This window comes from Prionailurus bengalensis, chromosome B4, assembly GCF_016509475.1.
Source record: "Prionailurus bengalensis isolate Pbe53 chromosome B4, Fcat_Pben_1.1_paternal_pri, whole genome shotgun sequence".
In the NCBI taxonomy this organism is placed as follows: Eukaryota; Metazoa; Chordata; class Mammalia; order Carnivora; family Felidae; genus Prionailurus; species Prionailurus bengalensis.
This window is the reverse complement of record NC_057358.1, coordinates 77624353-77649478: the sequence shown is the minus strand read 5'-3', so window position 1 is coordinate 77649478 and position 25126 is coordinate 77624353. Positions and strand designations below refer to the sequence as shown.

The 25126-nt window shown below is 49.8% G+C and overlaps 1 protein-coding gene across 5 annotated transcripts in view; it reads left to right on the top strand.

Moving 5' to 3' along the window:
* Positions 1–25126, top strand: part of POU6F1 (POU class 6 homeobox 1) — a 28583-nt gene that overhangs the window by 1920 nt on the left and 1537 nt on the right. The window contains exons 2-12 of one of the 5 annotated variants that reach the window (XM_043563939.1): positions 2230–2282; positions 4540–4619; positions 9955–10046; positions 12431–12626; positions 16733–16854; positions 17771–17996; positions 18538–18788; positions 19459–19587; positions 20198–20401; positions 23535–23676; positions 24230–24398. In XM_043563939.1, the coding sequence (XP_043419874.1) occupies positions 9999–10046; positions 12431–12626; positions 16733–16854; positions 17771–17996; positions 18538–18788; positions 19459–19587; positions 20198–20401; positions 23535–23676; positions 24230–24398 (1487 nt within the window). In that variant the 5' untranslated portion in view covers positions 2230–2282; positions 4540–4619; positions 9955–9998. The other 4 variants (XM_043563934.1, XM_043563937.1, XM_043563938.1 and 1 more) reach the window with 4 other exon arrangements.

Genomic DNA, 25126 nt, shown 5'->3' with positions numbered 1-25126 from the left:
TTTTTGTTTAATTTTTATTTATTTTTGAAAGAGGGAGAGAGAACAAGCGGGGAAGGGGCAGAGAGAAAGGGGGACAGAGGATCTGAAGCGAGACAGCAGAGAGCCTGATGTGGGGCTCGAACCCATGAACCGCAAGGTCATGACCTGAGGCGAAGGCTGCTGCTTAACCGACTGAGCCACGCAGGTGCCCCTGTTGCTACTTCTTTGAAATAATTTTTAAGTAGTCCTAGTACTGCAAATGGGGGCAAAAAAAATTTGAAATAGGATCTGTGTTTTGAGGGAGAAGGAAATATGAGGAAGCCAAATGATATGACCCGATTTCTTAGTTTATGTTTTTGGCTTATAGTCATTGACCCCCTGTCATGTATGAGGTATTGTACTAGGCACTGGGGTATGTTAATAAGTGGACAGGTCTTGGAGCTTACAGTCTGGTGGGGGAATATAACTACTTTTTATTTTTCACATTTCATTTGCCCCCTCCTTTCACCCTGCCTAGGATGAATCATGTTTGGGCACAAAGGAAAGGGTACAGGAGGAGAAACTAAATCTAAATGTGTCCTTATAAACTAGGTTTACTGTTCGCTTATATATGTCTAAGATTATAAATGGTAATTTGGAAAAGGGGAATTAAAGTCATTCACTACTTTCCTATCTTTTTACTCTTCCCTTTCTTCTGGCCCATGTGTATACCTAGCTGGTTTACCAATGGCTTGCCAAGCCATTTATCTCTGCTCATGACATTGCGGGGGGGGGGGGGGGGGTGGGGAGGGGCGGGGGGGGCGTGGCTCTGGAGGAGAACTGAGAGCTTCCATTTTCCAATGTGTCCTGATCCTTTGGGTCCAGAACAGGCCCTTTCCATTTCCGGAGAGGAGGCTTGGTGTTGTGTTAGGAGGATAGGGATCTGGGGCAGGTGGATACTGACTTCAATTTCGAACCTTCCATGGACTTTCCTGTGCCGTTGGGCAAATCACCGGACTTTTCTCTACCTCCATTTCCCTGTCGATAAAACCGAGAATCGTAATAAGAGCACCATGCTAAGCATTTTACTTACGTGATCTCATATCACCGTTATAACAACCCCCATAAGGTCTTTCCATTTAGTCACCATGTTAAAGATAAGGAACTTGAGTTTCAGAGAGAGTAAGTCAGTTGTCCAAGATCACACAGCTATTTCACGGCCAAGCTGGGATTTGAGTCTAGGTTTCCTCCCAAAGCCTATATGCTTACTTCTCTTTAACCCTCAACTTTCTATCTGTAAAAGTGAGAGCAATAATAGCTAACTGTTCTTAGTGTTTTACACAGTAAGTCCAAGGTGAGGTCTCTTATTACTTATCCCTGAGAAAACAGAGAAGTAATCTGCCCCTCTGTGGAAGGTCACACAATTGGTCAGGCTTCGGTGTGTATTTGCTCTATGGCCTGGGGGGAGGGGCTGGCATCAGAATTGAATAATAATAGTTAATATATATTGAACCCTTTTGCAATTTACTACAACCCTAGCCCTGTTTCAAATATGGTAACTGAGGCACAGAGAGGTTAGGTCCTTGTCCAAGGTTCTCACAGTGAAGAAATCTTTTATAATTTTTTTAAAAATTTGTTTCGAGAGAGACAGAGACAGTGCAAGTGGGGGAGGGGCAGAGAGCGAGAGGAAGAGAGAGAATCCCAAACAGGCTCCACACTGTCAGCGCAGAGCCCGATGCGGGGCTCAAACCCCTGAAGCCATGAGATCATGACCTGAGCCAAAACCGAAATTCGACGCTTAACCGACTGAGCCACCCGGGCGCCCCATCACAGTGAAGAACTCTTAAAACTGAGAGGTGAATCTAGGCTCTCAACTGCTACACTAAAGTGTCATGAGATAATGTATGTAAATTTTTATAATAACTACCATTTTCTGAGCCCTTACTATGTGCCACGCGTTAATTACACGCGTTAATTAAAAAAAAATTTTTGTTTAATGTTTATTTATTTTTGAGACAGAGAGAGACAGAGCATGAATGGGGGAGGGGCAGAGAGAGAGGGAGACACAGAATCGGAAGCAGGCTCCAGGCTCTGAGCCATCAGCCCAGAGCCCGACGCAGGGCTCGAACTCACGAACCATGAGATCGTGACCTGAGCTGAAGTCGGTTGCTCAACCGACTGAGCCACCCAGGCGCCCCTACACGCGTTAATTTATTCAGTCCTCACTATAACCCTATGAAGTAGGTGCTGTTTCTCTCATTTTTTTTTCAGATGAAGAAACTGAGGCACAAAAGTTAAACCATTTGTCCTGAGGCCCACAGCTAGTAAATATCAAGGCTGAGATTGTGAACCCAACCCATATTGGAAGGGAGAGCCAATGGGATTCGGTGAAGGAGTGAATGTGACCAGTAAGAGAGAAGGCAAGGATGATGGCAGGGTTTTTGGCATGAGCTTCTGTGGAACGAGGTAGTTGCCCATTGGCTGGCGTGGGGAAGGCTGCATGCAGGTGGAACAGGTTTGAGGTGGAAATCTAGAGTTTGGTTTTGAACAGGTGGAATATGAGAGGATATGAACAATCAGTAGGCATTTGGATATATGAGGCTGAAGTTCCCTGAGGAGGTCCCGGCCAGAGATTGAGATTTGGTCCTTGTGTGACCGAGTGAGCGTGCCTGGGGAGGAAGTGAGGAGTTCATGGCACCATTCAGCTCGGCCCCAGTTACCAGTCTTGGCTAATCTGCCAATTTCTGCTTCCTGTCATTGTGGCCTTTTTGAATGGCAGCTTTGCAAGAGGTAAGTGGGTATATAGCTGAAACATAAAAGTAGTGTAGAATGCCCACAAACAACCTAGCCTGAGGGAATTATGTCAAAAACTTTTTTTTTAAGTTTATTTGCTTATTTTGAGAGAGAGAGAGAGAGGGAGTGAGTGGGAGAGGGTCAGAGGGAGAAGGAGAGAGAGAATCCCAAGCTCTGTGCTGTCAGCACGGGGCTGGACTCAAGGCTCGATCCTATGAACCGTGAGATCACGACGTGAGCCGAAATCAAGAGTTGGATGCTTAACCAACTGAGCCACCCAGGCGCCCTGTGTCACAACAAATGTGACTTTCTTTCCATTGAATACATAAAACTAATTTCAGCTTAATCGACCATTCCTCAGAGTCCAGTAACTTCACGCAGCGTATCCTGCCCCTCCGAATGACTGGATAATGAGAAGGCATTTGACACCTTGAAAACCTCAACCACATTAAGTGTTAAGGGAGGGATTAAACCCACAGAAATGAAGGGGCGCCTGGGTGGCTCACTTGGTGAGGCATCTGACTCTTGATTTCAGCTCAGACAATGATCTGAGGGTCATGGGATCAAGCCCCATGTCAGCCTCCCTACTCAGCGTGGAGCCTGCTTAAGATTCACATGCACGCACACACTCTCTCTCTCTCTCTCTCTCTCTAAAACAACAATGACAGCAGCAACAACAAAACACAGAAATGCGTCCGAATTAAAAGTCTGAACCCCATATAAGAACTTCCATTTTCCTCTATATGGTGTAAGATTTTTTTTTTCAAGTTTATTTTTGAGAGAGAGAGAGAGAGAGCGCGCGCGCACTAGTGGGGGAGGGGGCAGAGGGAGAGAATCTTAAGCAGGCTCCATGCCCAGTGGAGGAGGAGGGGGGGGTGGGGGGTTGGAGGGGGTCCCCGACGTGGGGCTCGATCCCGTGACCACAAGATCATGACCTGAGCCGATATCAAGAGTCGGCCACTCAGCAGATTGAGCCACCCAGGCACCCCATCTTCATACATAAAATTTCGTGTCTGAAACACACGCTCTCGTGGAACAAGGGGAAAGGGACCACACCAGATTGTATTAGGTATCCCTTCTGGGGACCCTCTACTACCTTCTATTTATCCACCATGACATTTAAACATACTGTAACGTAGTTATCTTTTTATTTCCTTGACTCCCACGTCAGACTGAAGGCTTCTCAACAAAGCTGGCAAATGTTTTTTTCCCTCGTTGTAGCCCCAACACCCGGCACATAGTAGCCACTGAAATATTTGTTGAATAAATAAGGGATGAAACATTTCAGAATTTTTCCCAATAGGATCTCCGGCTACTCTAGAGGGTTCGGATTTGTCTGAGATTTCCTAACGCTCCTCCCCGGTGTCTTAGAATGTTGCCCTAAGCGAGCCCAGAGCAGTTGCCAAAGGAGAGTGATACATAGAACCCGGTCCCCTAACTCATTCCCCTCCCCGGGAACTCCTTGATGGTCCTGGAGCTCTGGATTTTCGGATTGTGAGCAAATGCTTGAGCACACACAGTTCATTCTCTCCCCGAGGCTACCTGTGTTTTTAGATGTTAGCACAGGAAAGTGAGGGATAAAGGAGCCATCTGGTAAGCAGCCGTGGTGCTTTGCCAGGTTTGATTCAGGTGTTTTTCACGCCACTCACTGGAGAAAGAAGACAAAGGAGGAGGCTCTGGGTGGGCGCTGGCTCCCGTCCCAGCTTTACCCAGAGCAGCTCTGCCGTGATCTGTGTGTGTAGTGTTCTACTGCCAAAGTGATCACAGGAGTCCCTTCTCTTAAAACAGACTGTGGATCATCTCTCCTCCCTGGCTGTCAGGCTGTGGACCCTGCATGGCATCATGAGCTCAAAGGAGGCCATTCAAATGTATGTACCCCAGTCATTAGGGAACTGGTCAAAAAGCAGATTAAAGATGGCGGTCTGGTCAGTGAGACCAAGCCACAGCCTAAGGCTTGAGGAATGTGGAAAGTTCCTGGCAAGGGGGTGGGGCTAGGTCCAGGAGTAAGTCTGCACAGATGCTGAACTAGGGGAACACATAGGACACAGCTCAGAGTCAAAATGCTGAGTGTCTACTTCTCAGCGATGTGTTTGTGTCCCATGCATATCTCTGATAGGCGTCCTGTAGAGCCAAGGCTAAGGAGTCATGTAAGGCCAAGACTAAAGCCAAGTGTGTTCTAGGATCTGAAATGAGGGAGGCCTTTGTCTCTGTTCTGCCTGTATTTCTGGTGTGCTGAAGCCTGGTTGGTGGGTTAGAGTGGGCCTGTGTGTGGCCAGAGGCTCTGAGCCAGGACTGACTTTGCCCTTGACACAAAGGACTAGACATTGAGAAACCAGGCCTGCCCCACATAAGCTCATAGAATCTCAAGGGCAGAAGGGATCTTAGAATCACCTGAGCCTTCTCTACTACTTGAATCTCCCTAATAACACAGCCACAAAAGTGGATAGTTACCTAACAACTCCCCGTGAGTGGCCATGGTTGGCTGAAAGGAGCCAGTGACCACAACAAGACTATGAGCAGACTTTGAGCCCCTCTTGAGCAGATGCCCCTTGCCCCACAATGACTGGCTACCAATGCCTCCCACCTAAAGGCCTTTGGGATTGGGAAATTCTTCCTCCATGAAATGTACATATCAAGCTATAATGGACCCAGATTTACCTTGCATACCTTTCCTCTCAGTTTGGTGTCTGCCTTTTATTTGAATTTGCAAATGACTTGCTAATTGACATTCTTTTTTTAAGTTTATTTACTTATTTTGGGGGGGAAGAGCGAGAATCCCCAGCAGCCTCTGCACTGTCGGTGTAGAGCCCAACTCGAGGCTCGAACCCATGAACCATGAGATCATGACCTAAGCTGAGGTCAAGAGTCGGACGCTTAACCGACTGAGCCACCCAAGTGCCCCAGACTTCTTTATGTAACAAATTCCATGGCTCATCCCAGTTCCCATCCAGAAGTGGTGGTAAATTGTCAAGTTCTTGGCAAAACTCATAGAAGGCTCCCATGTACAAAATCTGGAGGAGGACATCACCCAGGAATGAGGCTAGAGTCCCAGTGAGGTTGGAAGATGCCTACTACCTCTTCCAGCAAATTCCTCTGCCCCTCCTGTACCCCCTTGTACCTAAAAAGGGAGGCCTTATTTCCTCTTTTTTCTTTTTTAATTTTTTTTTTTAACGTTTATTTATTTTTGAGACAGAGAGAGACACAGCACGAACGGGGGAGGGGCAGAGAGAGAGGGAGACACAGAATCGGAAGCAGGCTCCAGGCTCTGAGCCACCAGCCCAGAGCCTGATGCGGGGCTCGAACTCACGGACCGCGAGATCATGACCCAGGCTGAAGTCGGATGCTCAACCGACTGAGCCACCCAGGCGCCCCTATTTCCTCTTTTTTCAAATTGCTAGGTGTCTTGAATTTCTTGCCCTCACTTTCATCCCTACTGTAGGTGGTTAGAGAAGGAAATGGAGAAAGGGAACCTCATGGTTCTCCTTGCCTCTTTGGCCAGGGAACATTCTACCAAAGGGTGAAGACCCTAAAACCTCTTAGGTGAGCCAGCAACAACACTCTTAGGCGTATATACCAAAGAACTGAAAACAAATATTCAAACAAAACTTGTACACAAAAATTCATTGAAGCACTATTCACATGGTCAAAAGGGAGAAACAACCCAAACATCTATCAGCCGAGGAATGGAGAGACAAAATGTGGTATATCCATACAATGGATTTTTTTTTTCAAGACCTACGAGTTTAATTACCTACTAGACCATCCAGATGGAAATATGTGGTAAATGAATGGAAACAAGGGTCATAAAATTAGGAGAAAGGCAGGCATTTTTAGAGCAGTTTAGGTTTAGATGTTCACCAGGTTGGACTTAAAAAAAAAAAAACATTTAAAACAAATACTTTCTTAAGATTTTATTTTTAAGTAGTCTCTACACCCAGCATGGGACTTGAACTCACAACGCTGAGATTAAAAGTTGCATGCTCCACCAATTGAGCCAGCAGGGCACCCCTTAAAATAAAATTTTTTACCACAGTGAAAAAACAATAAAATTAAAACGGAATTCCAGAATTGTCCAAATGATTTTTTAATCGTGATTAATTTTTTCCCACATTTCTTTAAATGTCAAGTTGTCTTTGGCAAATTTATCCAAAAACATAAATTTTCATTGTATAATTTAGTTTATATTTATATAACAGGGTGCCCTAAATTGATGTTCATCAGAATACTGTTCTCTAAGCCCTAAGGGCTTATATCTTCCCTTTAAAGTGTGTAAGTATCAAAAAAAGTGTATCTTTTAATTATTTTATCATTTTCAAAGATAGTCTAGAGAAAACATATGAATTAAACACCTGTAAGTTCTTCATTTTTTTTTTAAGTTTATTTATTTTGAAAGAGAGACACAGAGAGCACAAGCAGGGGAGAGGCACAGAGAGAGAGAGAGAGAGAGAGAGAGAGAGAGAGAGAGAGAATCCTAAGCAGGCATCCCACTGTCAGTGCAGAGCCCGACTTGGGGCTTGAACTCATGAACTGTGAGATTGTGACCTGAGCCGAGATCAAGAGTCAGATGCTTTTTTAAAAAATTAAGTTTACTTATTTATGTTGACAGAGAACAAGCAGCGTAGGGGCAGAGAGAGAGAGAGAGAGAGAGAGAGAGAGGGAGAGAGAATCCCAAGCAGGCTCTGCACTGCCAGTGCAGAGACCAATGCTGGGCTCAAACCCCTGAACCCTGAGGTCATGACCCAAACGGAAATCAAGAGTCAGAAGCTTAACCGGCTGAGCCACCCAGGTGCCCCAGTTCTTCACTTCTGTTGCAGTGTAGCAATTGGTCCTCTAACCCATGGTGGTCTATCAGCTGAGCAAGGCTGAGTCTTGTTCTCAGATGCAGCTGACTGCACCTCGTAAAGCAACTGACTACAGGCTTCTCCGCCTCTTTTTCAGACAAGGGTAACTAACACAAATCATTCTTTGATCTATACGTTCTGCTAGTTTCATCCCCCAGATCCTCGTTTGGAAATTCTCATTCGCCAAATCGTTTTTGAAGACCATTGCACGACACAGTATCAAGTCATTAGATTCACATGCGCTGATAATTCTTGAAGGTATTTTCCAAATGCTTCCTTCCTTCAGCTTTACCATCTGTGTGTTTAAAATGGTCTCAAAAGTTCCAGGGCCACCTGGCGGGCTCCGTCAGTAGTGCGCGTGACTCTTGGTCTTGAGGTCATGCGTTCAAGCCCTGTGTTGGGTGTGGAGATTAATAAATAAATAAGTAACCTTCAAAAAAAAAAAAAAGAGTTCTGAGATTCCAAACAGTTTTCTTCTGGAGAAGATGCCGGTTTCTTTGAAAAGTTTCGATAGTTTTCTTCATTCTCTGCTTTGAGGTATTTTACCATGCCGTAACAGGGATTACATGAAAATCTCCCGTTCCTCAGTCATTGTCTAAGTGTTGCACTTACAGGGTTTTTTATTTTTTTATTTTTATTAAAAAAAATTTTTTTTTAACATTTTATTTATTTTTGAGACAGGGAGAGACAGAGAATGAGCAGAGAGAGGGAGACACAGAATCTGAAACAGGCTCTGGGCTCCGAGCTGTCAGAGCCCAACACGGGGCTCGAACCCACGAACCGTGAGATTATGACCTGAGCCCAAGTCGGATGCTTAACCGACTGAGCCACCCAGGCGCCCCATACAGGGTTTTTTCTTGAACCGCTTGTGTGGGGAGGTGGTGGATTGGCACACACCTGTGGAGGGCTGGTCGAGTCACAGCTGAGCGTGATGAGCTTTCCATCTTGGAAATGGAACCTCAGTTTGCCTCTCTCTCAGCCCTCCCCAGAGAGAAAGCCCACCCGATATTATCCGTTATTGCATAGCTGTAAAAAGGATCAAAGTCCTGATACGTGCCTTGACAACGTTTTTGCTAAGTAAAAGAAGCCAGACACAAAGACCACTTACTGTATGCATCCGTTTTTATGAAATATGGAGAATAGACCCATCTATAGAGGAAAGGCCGACTGGCGGCTGCCAGGGGCCGGTGGTGGCAGAGAAAGGGAGGAATTGCTAATGGGTATGGGGTTCCCTTTGGGGATGATGAAAATGTTCTGGAACTAAACAGTGGCGGTGGTTGCACAACATTATAAATGCATTCAATTCCGCGGAGTTTTGCACTTTAAAATGGTTAAAATGGTGAATTTTATGTTACGTGGATTTTACCTCAATTGATAAAATGACCGAACAAGGAGAACCTGTCAGCCAACCCAGGGTTGAAAGAGGAGGAGGAAGGCGAAAGAGGGGGAAGCTAGCGCATTTCTCTGAGCTTAGGTCCCTCATCTGGACCGTGGTGGTGGTAATTCTCCCATCCCCCAGCGGGCATGAGTAATGAGCTTGAGTAAGTGTTATAGAAATACTTAGCACTATAGGCGCTCAACGTCAATGTTAATTGCCTTCTTTTCTGTATAAGTATCTAAACCTATTTGTCCACTCTATACCTTTATTTCTTACGACTCTATGGTCTGTGAATCTGTTCTTCATGGGGGCTCCTCCCACTCCCTCTCCCTGCATTTGGCAGGCTGCTCTACTATCTGGGATGTTGTCCTGGCTCCCGTGTTAAAGGCCAGGATGGTCCTTAGGCCACTGCCACAGAATCACTTAAGAGCTGCTTCTGTGGGACCCGTCGGCTGAATCAGACTCTCAGGGGAACCTGGGGTCTGCATTTTTAATAAGCGCTCCAAGTGGTGATCACGCACATTCAGGTTTGGGACTACTGTTTCAATTTATTTGGGTCTTATCTCTTCCAGGAAGTCTGCTCAGACTCCTCCCCTGAGAAGCCTTCTGATGGCCAGAGTGCTCCTTTCCTGTGTCTGAGGCTCTGGAGGCTCTGAATGTCTGGGTCAAAGTCAGCTTGGGTTCTGCTGGGTCTGCTCTCTCCCTGCAGACTGGGGAACGCCCAGGGACGGATGCCTGGCCCTCTCTTTCCTCTTGTCACCCTGGTTCTTCCTGAGTGTAGGATCTCTTGGGGTGCTATAGGAAGCAAGACACTTCCGTTTTCAGGTCCTTTGAATCCTGTTTCCTTTACTTGTACAGATACTTGGGAGAACTTAGATTTTTCTCCCTTCCTACCATTCTACTCCTGACTCTCCAAGATGGTATAGAAATTGTATTACTGGGTCACATCAGCCTTTGCTTTTCCCGTCCCATGTCATCCCACAGGCTGTGCTAGGTGTGGGCCGGCCCCCACCCCACCCTAAGTGACCATGGATCCTGGAGCCGGGCCAGAGTCATCACTGACCGTCAATGAGCAGGTATGTTCTGGGGCAGGAAGAGGTGGGGGAGTGAGGGTGATGGACCCTGGGGCGTGGCCAGGAGGAACACTCCACAGAGCCTGTCAGTAGCTGTTTCTTAACCAAAATTCATGCCGACTTCACCCATCCAGATGTAGTTACCAGCTAGGATTTCTCAGGGGCTGAGATCGGGGATTTAAGCTGTGATTTTATTATTTATTTATTTATTTTAAGTTTATTTTATTTATTTTTAGAGAGAGAGAGAGAACAGAGGTGTATGTGCGTGCATGCCCAAGCAAGGGAGGGGCAGAGAGAGAGAGAGTGAGAGAGAGAGAGAGAGAGAGAATGAATCCCAAGCAGGCTCCATGCCATCAGCACAGACCCTGACTTGGGGCTCGAACTCACAAACCATGAGATCATGACCTGACCTGAAATCAAGAGTCAGATACTTAACCGACTGAGCCACCCAGGCACCCCTTAATTTCACTTTTAAAAAAAAAAATTTTTTTTTCAACGTTTATTTATTTTTGCGACAGAGAGAGACAGAGCATGAACGGGGGAGGGGCAGAGAGAGAGGGAGACACAGAATCGGAAACAGGCTCCAGGCTCTGAGCCATCAGCCCAGAGCCTGACGCGGGGCTCGAACTCACGGACCGCGAGATCGTGCTTAACCGACTGCGCCACCCAGGCGCCCCTAATTTCACTTTTTAAAGTCACAGCTTAGGGGCACCTGAGTGGCTTAGTCAGTTCAGCAGTTGACTCTTGGTTCTGGCTCAGGTCATGATCTCGAAGTTCATGAGATCAAGCCCCTTGTTGGCCTCTGTGCTGACAGTGCAGAGCCTGCTTCGGTTTCTCTCTCTCCCTCTCTCTCTCAGCCCCTACCCTATTCATGCTCTCTCTCTCTCTGTCTCAAAATAAATAAACTTAAAAAAAGAAGTGAAATTAAAATATAAAAAATTGTATGGGATGCCTAGCTGACTTAGTAGAGCATGTGACACTTGATATCAGGGTCATGAGTTCAAGCCCCACGTTGGGGGTAGAGTCTACTTAAAAAAATAATAAAAAGTTTAAATATATATACAAATATGTATAAGTTTACATAAGGAAAAGATTTGGACATCAGGTAATTTACTCTATTTTTTCCTAAATATATTTTATAATTTTTTGCAGTGAACATTCATTACATAATTTTTTAAAGGAAAAAAAAAAAGGTTAACATTTCTTAAAAGGTAATTGGACTGAAGTCCCTCGTATCAAATTTAAATCAGAAAAGGAACTGCTTTTGGAGGTGTATTTCACTCATACTCCCCTGAGAGGTCACATTGTCACTTTTTCCAGCAATCTCTGGCTGGGTTCAATTTTGAGGACTGTGTTGTGGGAGTGCCTTCGGGTACAGGCCAAGTGCAGGGGAGGCTCGACACAGATTTTGAACATACAGCGTGTCCCTGATTCTTCATTGGTCTAATTCAAAGCATGCCGGTGCTGGAGGTGAAGAGCTGAGGGCTGGCTGTTTGAGCAGGGGAAGAAGACCAAGTGTTCTGAGGACATGGAAGGCCCCCTCGAGGTCGGAGCATGCCTGCAGATGGCAGGGCTGGCCCCACCGCTCCACAGGGTGCAAGGCTCCAGTCCGGGGAGGTGGGGCTCCAGTCCGGAGAGGTGGGGCTCCAGTCCGGAGAGGTGGGGCTTCAGTCTTGGGAGGTGGGGCTCCAGTCGGAGAGGTGGGGCTCCAGTTGGAGAGGTGGGGCTCCAGTCCAGAGAGGTGGGGCTTTAGTCTTGGGAGGTGGGGCTCCAGTTGGAGAGGTGGGGCTCCAGTCCTGGGAGGTGGGGCCAGTGGCTGCTTCTACAGTATTCCTGACCTGCATTTCAGGAAGTTAGCTTGCCTGGAAACCTTGGCCTGTACCCCAGAGTTTTGGAATCATGAGCCTAAAAAGTTACTCAGCATTGTGGAGCATTCATGTCCATCCCTTTGTCTTTGAGGAAACTCCTGTAAGGTTTCAAGAGAAGTGAAGAGGGATCTGCTTCTTGGCCCAGCCTAAGGCTGGATGCTGTGTTAGTTAGGGGCCTCCAGTATCCTAGCAGCTAAGAGGACGCCCTTGCAGCGCTGTGGGATAGGCCACTTAACCACTCCCTGAACTAAGTCCAGGACGGGGAGCAAATAGAAATATCTCCAAGTGGTTTGGCTCTGTGGGGCTTTTACTAGCGTGTGTCAAGCCCTTCCTGTGTCACCAGGCCCCAGTTTCTTTCCTGGGATCGGGGAGCTGCAGCCTGCCCCAGGCTGTGGAATTGTCACAGCACACAGCCCTCAGGCAAGCGGTCTGCATCTCCAAGTGCCCTCTCCTCTCTCCCCCAGCCAGAAGCCTACTGGCCACTCCCCACCAGCAATGTCCCCTGTCCTCTGTTTTCAGGTCATCGTGATGTCAGGCCACGAGACCATCCGCGTGCTGGAAGTTGGAGTGGATGCCCAGATCTCTGCTGAGGAGGAGGGCAAAGGACTGGAGGGTGTCGCTGCCGAGGGCTCCCAGAGCAGAGGCCCGGCCGAAGCCAGTGAACCCGCTGGTGAAGCTGGGCCAGACAACCCAGACTCCTCTGCAGAGGCAACTGGTACGAGGCCATTGCTCCCATTTGGCATTGGTCCACCCGAGTCCCTCTTTCTGGCTCCTTGGAGAGCCAGCGTGAGTCCCTAGGGCCAGGGTGGCCTTGGGGTCTTGTCTTCCGGTCCACTGGACGACCTCTGGCCACAGCTGTACTTCTGCTCAGCTGCTAGGGCCGTCCTGCCCTCCATGTCCCTGGAACTTTAGTTCTGGTTTCATTCACTTCCACATCTAAACTGGGATGGGTCAGGGTGAGGTGGGAGGAGAGCAGCTGGGCTCAGTTGAGGGGATTGAATTAACCTCCGAGAGGGCTGTACATACAACCCAGAAAGGCCGAGTGCAGAAAGGACTAGACCTTCAGGATCCCGACAGCCTTTCTAACCCAGTACCTTCTGTGGTGAATCTGGGAGGTTCCAGCGGCTGGGGATAGGAGGGCATGTTACCTACCCCACACTAAAGATGTAGGTTAGGTAGGACCTTGCAGAATCCCAGCTCCTTACTCCTAGCTGGGCTGGCGTGAGTCAAGCCTGGTGTCTTATTCATGCTGTCTCCAAAGACGACTTTTGGGCAAGAACTTGAGTCCCCTGTAAGGGGAATGGATAGGGACGATCCACCCACACCATCTCTCCTAATTACCCTGTAGTATAGCTGCGAGACAGCCAGGGCTGTTCTAGAGGCTGGGACTGAGGTGCCAGGCATGGCTGTCTGGTTGTGGGGCACCCTTTCATGGACTTCCCTCATTGACACCTTTCAGAGTAGACGTCTTTTGCTGGAACCCTGGGGATCCCCAGTTAGTACCCCCAGAACTCCACGATTCATCTCCCCTAGCCTTCTGCTTATCTTCCCTTCCCCGGATTGGAGATCTGGGCTGGTGGGGGTGGGCCAAGAAGAGGAGCCAAGAAGAGAGCAAATGAGAACAGACAGGCTTTAGGGAAATAGAAACTCCTTAATAAGAAAACTGTGAGACCTCACATCCCTCACTCTGCCTGCAAATCAGCACGCAGATTCAGTTGGCACCCTAGTGACCTAGGTTATTTTTTCTCCTTTTGAATAAAGGAACGGCAAGAGGCTTGACCGTTTTCCCCTAGCCTGGAAACGCTCTGCTCCATGTTGAGACCAGGGTGGGGTGTCACGTGCTCCACAGGGCAGCGCCCCAGAGAGCAGGCAGCAAAGACCAGGATTCTACGTCTGACCGATCTTCCCACTCCTTTCCATGGTGGGGATGGGGCTCTTTTCCAGAAAATTCAGGAGATTTCCCAGGTTTACCCACAGGGTCGGCAATTTCCCTTTTTATTCTTTTAACGATCTTCCATATCTCATTTTGTCTGGTGCCTTAATTCTGTTTCTTGTTCAAACCTGCTCTCGGAAATGGATGCTAAGTCAACTCTTTATACCTTAGCATCAGTGTTTATGGTACTGTGCATCTTCTTCCAGGGGTTTGTACATTTAAGCCTCTTCACGAAAGTCCTTTTCTCTGTAAAGGCATTTTAGTGATCATCGGGTAGGTAAGGGAGGTATTTTGATGGTACCTCCCAAGAAGCCGCCAACTTAGACTGTGGCCTTGATGGAACCTTTCTTGATAATGCTATTGCAGAGCAGAGGCTAAGAAGAGTTTCCTCTTGGGCGCCTGGGTGGCTCAGTCGGTTAAGCATACGACTTCAGCTCGGGTTATGATCTCACTGCTCGTGAGTTCGAGCCCCAGGTCGGGCTCTGTGCTGACAGCTCAGAGCCTGGAGGCTGCCTCAGATTCTGTGTCGTCCTCTCTCTGTCCTCCCCCACTTATGCTCTGTCTCTCTCTCAAAAATGAATCAACATTAAAAAAGTAAAAAGAACCCAAAAAAACAAAAAAACAGTTTCCTCTTAAAATGAAACTAAGTAATGGGAAACTTTCAGGATGAGAAACATCTAGTGATTTATATCACTCTAAATTACTACCCAGTCCTTGTCCATGTGTGTATTTTTAAAAATTTTTTTATTAAAAAATTTTTTGACGTCTATTTATTATTGAGAGACAGAGAAAGACCGAGCCTGAGTGAGGGAGGGGCACAGAGGGGGAGACACAGAATCCGAAGCAGGTTTCAGGCTCTGAGCTGTCAGCACAGAGCCCGATGTGGGGCTCAAACTCACAAACTGAGAGATCATGACCTGAGCGGAAGTCGGACGCTCAACCGACCGAGCCACCCAGGCGCCCCTCAAACTCCTTTTTTAAAAAATTAATTAATTTTTTGAGGGAGAGTGGGGGAGGGACAGAAAGAGCAAGAGCGAGAGCGAGAAGCCCAAGCAGGCTCTGTGCTATCAATGCAGAACCGGAGGTGGGGCTCAAACCCACATACCGTGAGGTCATCACGTGAGCATAAATCAAGAGTTGGACGCCTAACCGGCTGAGCCACCCAGGCGCCCCTCAAATTCCTTTCGAAAAGAAATCAGTTGTGTACCTAGGAGGAAGTTATCACCTGGAAAAGTACAAAATCTATCAATGAGAGAGGACCAGTAATTGGCTACAAGGTACCACATGGCTGTTAAGCCAGAAAAACAAACAGTGATAAAACCTAGGTTGGGTGGCACTGTGGAGAAATGGGCACATTATTGATGGTTCTGTGAATTGGTTCAGTCTTTCCGAAAAGCAGTCTAGCAGGAAGTGATAAAAGCCCTAAATGTATGCAAACCCTTGGACCCTTAGTCCTACTTTGAAAATAAATCCTAATAAAATGAGCATTTCGTTTCTTTAGATGATAAGCTTTTCTCATTCATGTTTATCACATTCCCATTTTCCCACTTTGCTTTTTTTTTATATATTTCATAGCATTTTGTCAAGCAAAATATTTTTTAAGTTTTTGTGGGTTCAGAGTATCGTGATGTTTTCTGATTTTTTTTTTCAGTAGCTAGAACTGTATTTCCCCTCCACAGTGGACATAAACCTGTCGTTTTGTTTTCTGTTTGTATTTTAGAAGACTTTTGTTGTTGCCTGTTTTCTCTTTGATTCCTTAAAGAGTTGGACTTTTTTTTTTTTTTTTTCATTATATACTGTGAACTTTATAGTCCTGAGTTAGGTTACTGCCTTTCCAGATGAAAATGTGGGCTGGGAATGCAAGATGGAAAGGCTGTCTAATTCTGTGGTTCCTCCTCTAGCTGCATGATGTGTCACAAGTGGGTTTAAAAGGAAAAAGAGAGAGAGGAGAGGTTACTGACCTCCATTCCCAGACATCCAATTCAGTAGGCTTAGATTAGGGCCTGGAAATCTACACCCAGCCAATATTAAGAGGCCACCAATCTGGTCTAACGTCCATCACCCAATATGTAGATTCCTTTTCAAGTTTTACTGTGTATTAAATAATAACCCTTCTCCTCATTGTTGTGTGGCTTTGAAGAGGTTTCCTGGTGGGGTTCTCCAATACCGGACTAAATCAAGGTAGCAAGAGGAAGCTATCAGCTGGGTGAAAAGCACCCTTTCACAGGAAAGAAGTTCTTTTGGAAGCTCAGTGAGGCTTCTCAGCTGGACTTCAGACCGCAGGCCCTGGCAGAAAAAAGCTGCCTGGCCTGGAATGCCCCTGTGTTCTGGAGTGTGGCAAAGACCTGTCCAGTTTTCAGGGACTGTCACTTCAAGGACCTCACCCGACAGGAATCTTTGCCCCTTCCCCAAGCTAGCACCTGCATCCACAAAGTCACCTGCAGGTGGTGTAACAATGATTCAATTGCTGGATGAGTCAAGGGAAGTTGCTCCCATCAATTCTAGCTCCTTCCTTCCCTGACACACATTTGCTTAGGGCCCCTTTACTGATTATGTGATAGGTCACCATGTCCTCTGGAGCCAGGAAATGGGAGACTTGATAGGCAACTGTGCATAGGCCTGCATCTTCTTCAACTAGATGTGGGAAGAGGGTAGCCCACCTTTCAGGTCTGGCACAGGGTCCCCCATCCTTCCATTCTCACTACCGGTAGCATTTGGGAAGCTGCCTCCTGGGCCAGGGAAGGCTGGTGATTGGCCTTGGGTTATGCAGAAAAACAATGTAGGCCTGAGAATTTAGCACTCCAAACTGCAACCAGATGTTCTACTCCAGTGACCCCTCCACTCACACCGGGCTCATTCCTTGTCCTTTCTCTCAATGCCACATGAAGTGAAGTCTCTCCCGGGGATCCCTCCGAGCCCTGCCCCTGCGGTTGCCACCTTCAGCCAAGCCCCAAGCCAGCCTCAGGCATCGCAGACCCTGACGCCACTGGCTGTACAAGCTGCCCCCCAGGTAAGGGCCCCCCCGGGGAGCTGAACAGAGGGCCCTGGGTGGGAGCAAAGCATGGGACAGCCAGTGTGGGGTGGCCATGGGATCTGGGGATTTCTCGGGACAGAACAGGAAAGGGGCTGTGGCTTGAAGGAGGGAATCCCTTCCTGGGCACCCCTGGCCTCTCCCCTACCCCAGATCAGGCCCACTGGGAAGATTAGATCTGTCTTTGCCAACTAATATTCTTGGGTCCAGCAAAGATTGTAGAGATAACGTTAACTCTTTCATGCCACAGGCATCTCTGTTTATCTAATGACTAAATGAGTGAATAGCCTTGTTAGCCCCTCCAGGAGATGCCTGGAAGAGTTAATGGATCTTTCAGAGTCCTCATTTAGAGCCAGGGGACTGCCCCAGCCCCAGCGCCGTGAGAAGCTGCCTCCCGGGTCCCCCGGCTGTGCTGAGTTCCCTGTGACCTTTTGCTACAGGCACAGATCTGCAAGGCATCCAGCGGGGTATCCTCCGTCAGAGCTTCCCAGAAGCCTCTGTAGGCCCTTGATCTCCTGGTTCCACCAGCCCCCGCCCCCTGCTTCCCTACGGCCACAAAGCATTGGTCCTGTGGGCCAGGGCCCAGGGAAGGCCTGGGAGGCAGCAGACTGTGGTGGAGGAGGCCGGCACACCCTCTGCTGTCCCGTGAGTGGGGCCAGGCCCCGTCTCCGGTTCAGGCAGCTTCTCTGAAGGCAGGATAGTCTGGTCCAGGCACCCCCTCGGGGTCAGGCCTCCGGCTAGGGCTGGTCTCTTCCCCACCCTCACCGGCCTTTTCCCCACCGCCCTCAGAATGCTTTGTTTGTGCTCAACTGGGTCTGAGAGACCTGGTGTTTGCGCTGTCAATGTTGATTTTTTATTTTTTCTTTTCTTTTTGAAATCTTGTTTGCTTTTGCAGGTCTTGACTCAGGAAAACTTAGCCACAGTTCTGACAGGAGTTATGGTTCCAGCAGGGGCAGTTACTCAACCTCTTCTTATCCCCATCAGTATTGCAGGTCAAGTGGCTGGTCAGCAGGGGCTGGCCGTGTGGACAATTCCTACAGCAACCGTGGCTGCCCTCCCAGGACTGACAGCTGCTTCTCCTACGGGGGGAATTTTCAAGCCACCTTTAGCCGGTCTGCAAGGTAACGGCAACTCTCCCCAGGACTGCACCAGGCCCCCCACCACCCTACACTACTGTCCCTGCACGTGTGCTTGCCATGCTGGACTCAGAACACGCGGCCCACCGGGGCAACAGCCCTGGAGTCCGGATCCGGTGTCCCAGGCACCCAGCCACAGAGCTGCTGCACCACCTCGGGACTCTAGGCCATGACACCGAGCCGGCCCAGCGGGCCTCTCTCACTCCAGCCAACCGAGACTGCCCCCCTCCCCCCCCCACCGCGCCAGAGTTCGCCCCACGACCAGCCTCCTAAGAAGGACCACCGCAAGAAGATTCCGCTTCTGCTTTGGAACCTACGCGTCTCCAGCAGGCCCGAGGGAGGGGGGGATGAGAGATGCTGCCACGCGCTGCCCCTGCAAGGATCAAGGGAATCACGGCTGCCTGTCCCCTCTGCCCCGCTGTCCCAACCCCCTTCTCATTCTTGGGCCAGATCCCTTGGGATTGGAGCCGCTCTGGGCTGCGGCTAGGCATTTGAGCGCCTCTGTCTCTGCCTTGCTCCGTAGCAGCTGCCGTGCTGAACGCCGCTCTCCCGACACCCGTACAAGCTGTCCCGCCGGTACAGGCCTCCTCGCCCACGCAGCCCCGGCCAGCGGCCCAGCCCCAGACGCTGTTCCAGACCCAGCCGCTGCTGCAGACCACGCCGGCCATTCTACCGCAGCCCACCGCTGCCACTGCTACTGCCCCCGTCCCCAAGCCAGTGGACACCCCCCCACAGATCACCGTCCAGCCTGCAGGCTTCGCACTGAGTCCAGGAATTGTAAGCTGCTGCCCTGACCCAGGGCTGACCAGGGATGGACCGAATCTCGGGCCAAGGGTGGAACTGGCCCTTCCCACAGGGGAGGAAGGAGGTGGAGGACCAGCCCCCCCGAAAACGGCTCTTTTCCAACACATCCGCAGAGATGGCTCCCTCTGAGGCCTTCTCCTTGCATCTGCCAGCCCATCCATCCCAGACAAGAGCAGACAATCTCCGCCAAGAGGGCTGGGCAAATTCTCCAGAACCTGAACCACTGGACCGGCCTTGGAGGGTGGGATGATGTCTGGGGATTGCAAACTCGTGAGCTGTAACTCAGGTGGAGCTGGAGGCTCACAGCCCCGTGCCCATGTCTGTCCGGTGTGGCTCCCGGCTCGGGCAGTGGAGCTGTTGAATGTGACTAGATTCACATCGGCCCCTCCAGTCTGGCCTTCTGTCCTCCTGGGCCTGGCCTGAAAGATTAGCCGGAGTTACTCTTCCGTGGTGGTGCCCCTCCCCCTTCCCCGCAGCCCCTGGCCCTCGATGCTATTCAGCTGGTGGACATAGGCCTGCAGCTCACATTCACACCTGCCCAGCATCCGTATCTCCCCACCCCAAAGCGCTCAGCCTTTTCCTCTCTGCCTTGGGCTCTTTCTCACCCCGTGGCCTCTCAGCAAGGCTCTTTCTCCACCCACAGATCAGTGCTGCTTCCCTCGGGGGACAGACCCAGATCCTAGGCTCCCTCACTACCACTCCGGTCATTGCCAACGCCATTCCCAGCATGCCAGGGATCAGCAGTCAGATCCTCACCAACGCTCAGGGACAGGCAAGTGGTCGAAGCCAGGGCTGAGGGTTGAGGGCTGCGGTGAGGCTGCCTGGGGGTGGGCCGGGACTTGGGCTGAGGGTCCTAGAGACTCGGACAGGGTGCCACGCTGCCGTTCATCTCTCATGTGGCAGCTCTCTGCTGATGCTGAGCCCTGGCAGGGGCCTCACCTCCACCCCAGCCTATAGGTGCTCACTCTACTCTGGGGTTTTCCTTCGTGGAGCACCCACTTTGTGACCAGGCTCTGTGTTAGGTGCTTTCTCACATTATCTCACCTCATTTTGAGTACAGGTCTGTTAGGTGGAGATTTTCATTCCCATTTTTCCGGGGGGAGAAAGGCCGAGGTTCAGAGAAAGTAAGCCACCCAATAAAATGTGTCAGGGCAGGGCAGGGCTTCACATCCAGGGCTGTGTGAATCACATGCAGACCTATTCTTTCTGCACCTCGGCTCCGGGGATAGAATAAAGGAAACAGCTTTATCGATGAGGGAACTGAGGTCCGGAAGGGTTCAACGATTTGTTGAGGTCCCTTCCCCTGCCCACGTGGGGATTTGGGTTGGGGGTAGAACTGGACGCTGGCCTCACACCTGGGGTCCCTGCCTTGTTTCCTCCAGGTTATTGGAGCACTTCCGTGGGTAGTGAACTCGGCTAGTGTGGCAGCCCCAGCACCAGCCCAAAGCCTGCAGGTCCAGGCTGTGACACCCCAGCTGTTGTTGAATGCCCAGGGCCAGGTGATCGCGACCCTGGCCAGCAGCCCCCTGCCTCCGCCCGTGGCTGTCCGGAAGGCAAGCACGCCTGAGTCCCCTGCTAAGAGTGAGGTACAAGGGCTGGGCTGGGATGAGGGCAGGGGTGGGGGGGGGTGCCTCCCTCAAGACTGCAGGGCAGGACAAGACTATTTTCTGAAGCCCCTGGCACACAGAGTACCTCCCCAGAGTGAGGGGAAATCCCAGAGTAGAAGGCCCCACATACTCTGTTCAGGGACAGAGCACTCCCCCACCCCCACCCCCACCCCAAAAACAAGTGTATGTGCCCTCAGAGGCCAGTGCCATGCTGAAAGGGCCAGGGTGGTAGTCAAAGCAAACTGAGCCTTGATCGGCTCCAGGGTGAACCGATTGCCAGGAAAGCCCAGGGAGGTGATTCGGCATCCCCTTCGCCTCACCCCTTCACTTGCACTGTGGCTTTGATTATTCCTTTATTTGTTCATTCCAGGAGCAGTTTTTGAGTGCCTAGTATACTCCAGGTGCTGTAGATCTAGGGACGAGTAAGATGCCTTTCCTAGCCTTAGGTGGCCCACTGCTGGAGACAGTTGCAAGCCAGAGTGACAAAGACTATGACAGGGACGTGACAAGCTGCTGTAGGGACCTCGAGAAGGGAGCTCTGGACCGACTGGGGAATTCAGCAAAGCTTCGTAGAGAAGGGACGCGGCACTAATCTAAAGGGATGCGGTGGGCGGGAGAGTGGGTCCCCCCCTTTACTGTAATTGCAGGAATTAGAAGGTGTCAGAGCAGGGGTTCCCAGAGTTGTGTGTCACAAGCACCTGAAGGACAGCTGGAATGCAGAGTCCCGACGCACACACGTCCCCCCACCCTTGGAGTTTCTTGTTCAGAAGTTCTGGAGTGGCACTCCGGAATTTGCATTTCTAGCAAGTTCTCGGGCGAGGTTGAGGCCTCGGCTCTCAAATGCAGCATGCCGCTTCCAGGCTTTGTGAATAACCTCCTGGCCTCATCTGTAAAATGGAGATTATCAGAGTACCAGCCTCAGAAGGTTATGAACGTTAATGGATATATCACGCGTAAGACAGGTAACACTCTGTACGCAGGGAGCACTGGAAAAAAACGGTGCTTTTATTTTATCACTGTTATTATGGAGCAGAGAGTCATGGAAGGGAAGTGGCTAATTAGATGTGTATTAAAAAAAAATTAACCGGGGCGCCTGGGTGGCTCAGTTGGTTGAGCATCCGACTTCGGCTCAGGTCATGATCTCACGGTCCGTGAGTTCGAGCCCCGCGTCGGGCTCTGTGCTGACCGCTCAGAGCCTGGAGCCCGTTTCAGATTCTGTGTCTCCCTCTCTCTCTCTGCCCCTCCCCTGTTCATGCTCTGTCTCTCTCTGTCTCAAAAATAAATAAACGTTAAAAACAAAATTAAAAAAAAAAGAATTACCTGTTATCCAGGTGGAGCCAAGAACTGAACTGTGGCGAGACTTGAGTCCTTGTCACCTGTTAGGAGGCAGCTGAAACAGTTCTACCAAGAAACCAGGAGCCCTGAACTTAAGTCCCTGGGGAGGAAGAGGGACTGGGCTTGAGAGCTACCAAAGGGTAGAATCCAGGGAATAGGACCCATCCTAGAGAAATGTGCACTTTCCAGGAAGTTGTTTTTTTATTGTTATTATCTAACATTTATTTATTTATTTATTTTGAGAGAAACGGGGACAGTGCCAGTGGGGGAGGGGCAGAGAGAAGGGGGAAGAGAGAGAGAGGGAGAGAGAGAAGCCCAAGCAGGCTCCACACTGCCAGCATGGAGCTGGCCGCGGGGCTCGAACTCATGAAACTGCGAGACCATGACCTGAGCCCAAACCAAGAGCCAAATGCTCCACCAACTGAGCCACCCAGGCGCCCCTCAGGAAGCTTTTAAAAACAATCATCCTGGGGTGCCTGGCTGGCTCAGTCAGTAAGTAGAGCATGCAACTCTTGATCTCGGGGTTTTGAGTTCTAGCCCCACGCTGCGGGTTTTTACTTTAAAAATTCATACTAAAAATACTGATTTGATATATTTATAGTTTCTCCTGATGATAAATATGATACACACTTTAAAAAAATTTTTTTTAATGTGTATTTATTTTTGAGAGGCTGAGAAACAGAGCATAAGCAGGAAAGGGGCAGAGAGAGGAAGACACAATCCGAGGCAGGCTCCAGGCTCTGAGCTGTCAGCACAGAGCCCGACGTGGGGCTTGAACTCACAGGCCTTGAGATCACGACCTGAGCCAAAGTCGGACACTTAACTGACTGAACCACTCAGGCGCCCTGACACACGCTTTTTATAAAAATTCCAATATTATGTGTAATGGAAAAAAAGCAAAAATCTCTTACAAGTCCACCCCCAGAGATAGCTGATATAGACAACTTGCTTTATATGTCTCAAGATTTTGTTTTTCCTGGAAATTCATATGTATTTTTTATAGGAGTTATTCTATAAAAATTGTTTTCACTTTATCTTTTCTTCCACTTAGCACTGTGACCCACAGCTCCTTCCATGTCGGTTAATTAAGAGATTAACTGCGTACTTTTTTTTTTTTTTAATATTATACGTGAGAAAGAGAGACAGTGCGTGAGCAGAGAAGAGCAGAGAGAGAGGGAGACACAGAATCTGAAACAGGCTCCAGGCTCCGAGCTGTCAGCACAGAGCCCGACGCAGGGCTCGAACTCACGGACTGTGAGATCATGACCTGAGCTGAAATCACGGACACTTAACCGACTAAACCACCCGGGCGCCCCACTGTATTCTTTTTAGTAGCTGCACAGAATCTCATTGGAAAAAGGTCCCCAGAGTCATTTGCCAGTTCCCTGTTAATGGACATTTGGGGCCTGGGAGCCTCTAGAATCAAGTGTCGGTTTCTGTTCTGAGGGAAAAGGTTTGAGAGCAGTTATCTCAAGGGTGGACACCTGTTGGGCTTTGAACAACTGTACTGAACCTTTCGGAGCCTCTGACCTGCCTGTGTCACGGGTGGCTGTGAGGCTCCAACTTGGTGGGGCATGTTACTGTCCTTACTTCAGAGGTCACTGTCGTTGGGTGGGTGTAATAAGTAGCTTCTAGTCTTGCTTTGTGATGGGGCACAGGTAGGAGTGTGCTGGGGGAGTGAGGATTTCATGCCCATTTTCATGTGGCCCGTGCAGGGACTCCCACCCCCTGAGCCAGGCAGGTGGGCAGTAGCGTCTCATTGGCTCTCTTCTCCCAGGTCCAGCCCATCCAGCCCACGCCAGCTGTGCCGCAGCCAGCGGTGGTCATCACCAGCCCAGCCCCGGCGGCCAAGCCATCTGCCTCTGCTCCCATTCCAATCACCTGCTCTGAGACCCCTACTGTCAGCCAGTTGGTATCCAGTAAGTGACTCCTGAAAAAGGTTGTAGAGAAGAGGAGAGGCATGTATTCGGACTCCCCAGCCCCTTTAGATGCTGCTCTCCTTAATAAACTTTCTAGCGTCCAAAGGGGAAGGGCAAAGGCCCGCTACCAGGCATTGGCTTTCTTATTCCCATTCCTGCTGAGCTGGATTCTAGGCACGATGACAGTGGAGGCCACTTCCTCAAGAAGCCAATCCATGGGCTGTCTCTCGTTTGGCCTCTCACCCAGTATTTGAGGAATGTGGGTGGCTCAGCTCTGCTTGGGGCCAGGAGCGGGGAGAATGGGGGAGGGTCAGCCACTGGAGCTGGAAGAACTAGAAAAGAGACCCCTACTTCCAGACAGGTTAGTCCAGGCCCCTTTTTTCTCAAGTTTTGTTTGCTTTGGGAACAGGGGTGGTGAAGGTATTAAGGGTATATGGGCCTTTTGTCAAATGTCCTCATCCCTCACTGCTTCACCAGGCCAGGCCAATAAGCTAGGTAAGGAGGGCTATCATCCGTCTTACACACTCACCCCTGGTCCCTTCCTCTGACCTAGAGCCGCATACCCCAAGCCTGGATGAGGACGGAATCAACTTGGAAGAGATCCGGGAGTTTGCCAAGAACTTTAAGATCCGGCGGCTGTCCCTGGGCCTCACACAGACTCAGGTGGGCCAGGCTCTGACTGCAACGGAAGGCCCAGCCTACAGCCAGTCAGCCATCTGCCGGTGAGTAAGGCTGTTCTGGACAAGGTCAAGGCCGGCTCGGGCATTTGATGGCACTAAACACTCATTGGGACCCAGGTGCATGGCTCCTTTCCATATTCTCTCTTGCTCCTGCCTCCTTCCAGACCAGGAAGGTTGTTCCAAGGGTAGACGGAAACACCGAGAGTGGCCAGAGGCTGATCCAGTCCGTCTGAGGGCCCTCTCAAGTTTGTTCTTCGATCCTGAGCATGTACGTGGTCTTTCGTTGGGGGGAACCTAAGACCCTAATCCATTCAGGAACCCTACAGGGAAAGGCTACAGCTTATGCCGTTGGTCACAAAAGTGGGAACTTCCGTTCTGACTTAGCCGTCCACCGCAACCCACCCTCCCCGCTGTTATGCTCCCATCCCCCCTCCTCCCAAGGCACGACTATAAAGCGATGTAGCTGATTTTTCTGTGTGCGGCGTTCAGACTGGTTCTGATGCCAGTATCGAAGGAGGGCAAAGCATTGCAAACAGGAATGAGTGCATGGCTCAGGGATGGCCGAAAGGTGCCTGCCAGCTCGCAGATTAGACAAGAGTGACCGCTAGACCAGGTGTCACGCTGGCAGTTCTGTAGTCGCATCCGGGCTCGGCCAGGAAGAGCGGTCTGACTCAGTGTCACTACTGTGAGACGAAATCGGAGGAGATGGCACTTGTGACATCCATGTGCCATCTCTGAAGTCCTCTTAGGATAACTCCTCAAAGGACCTC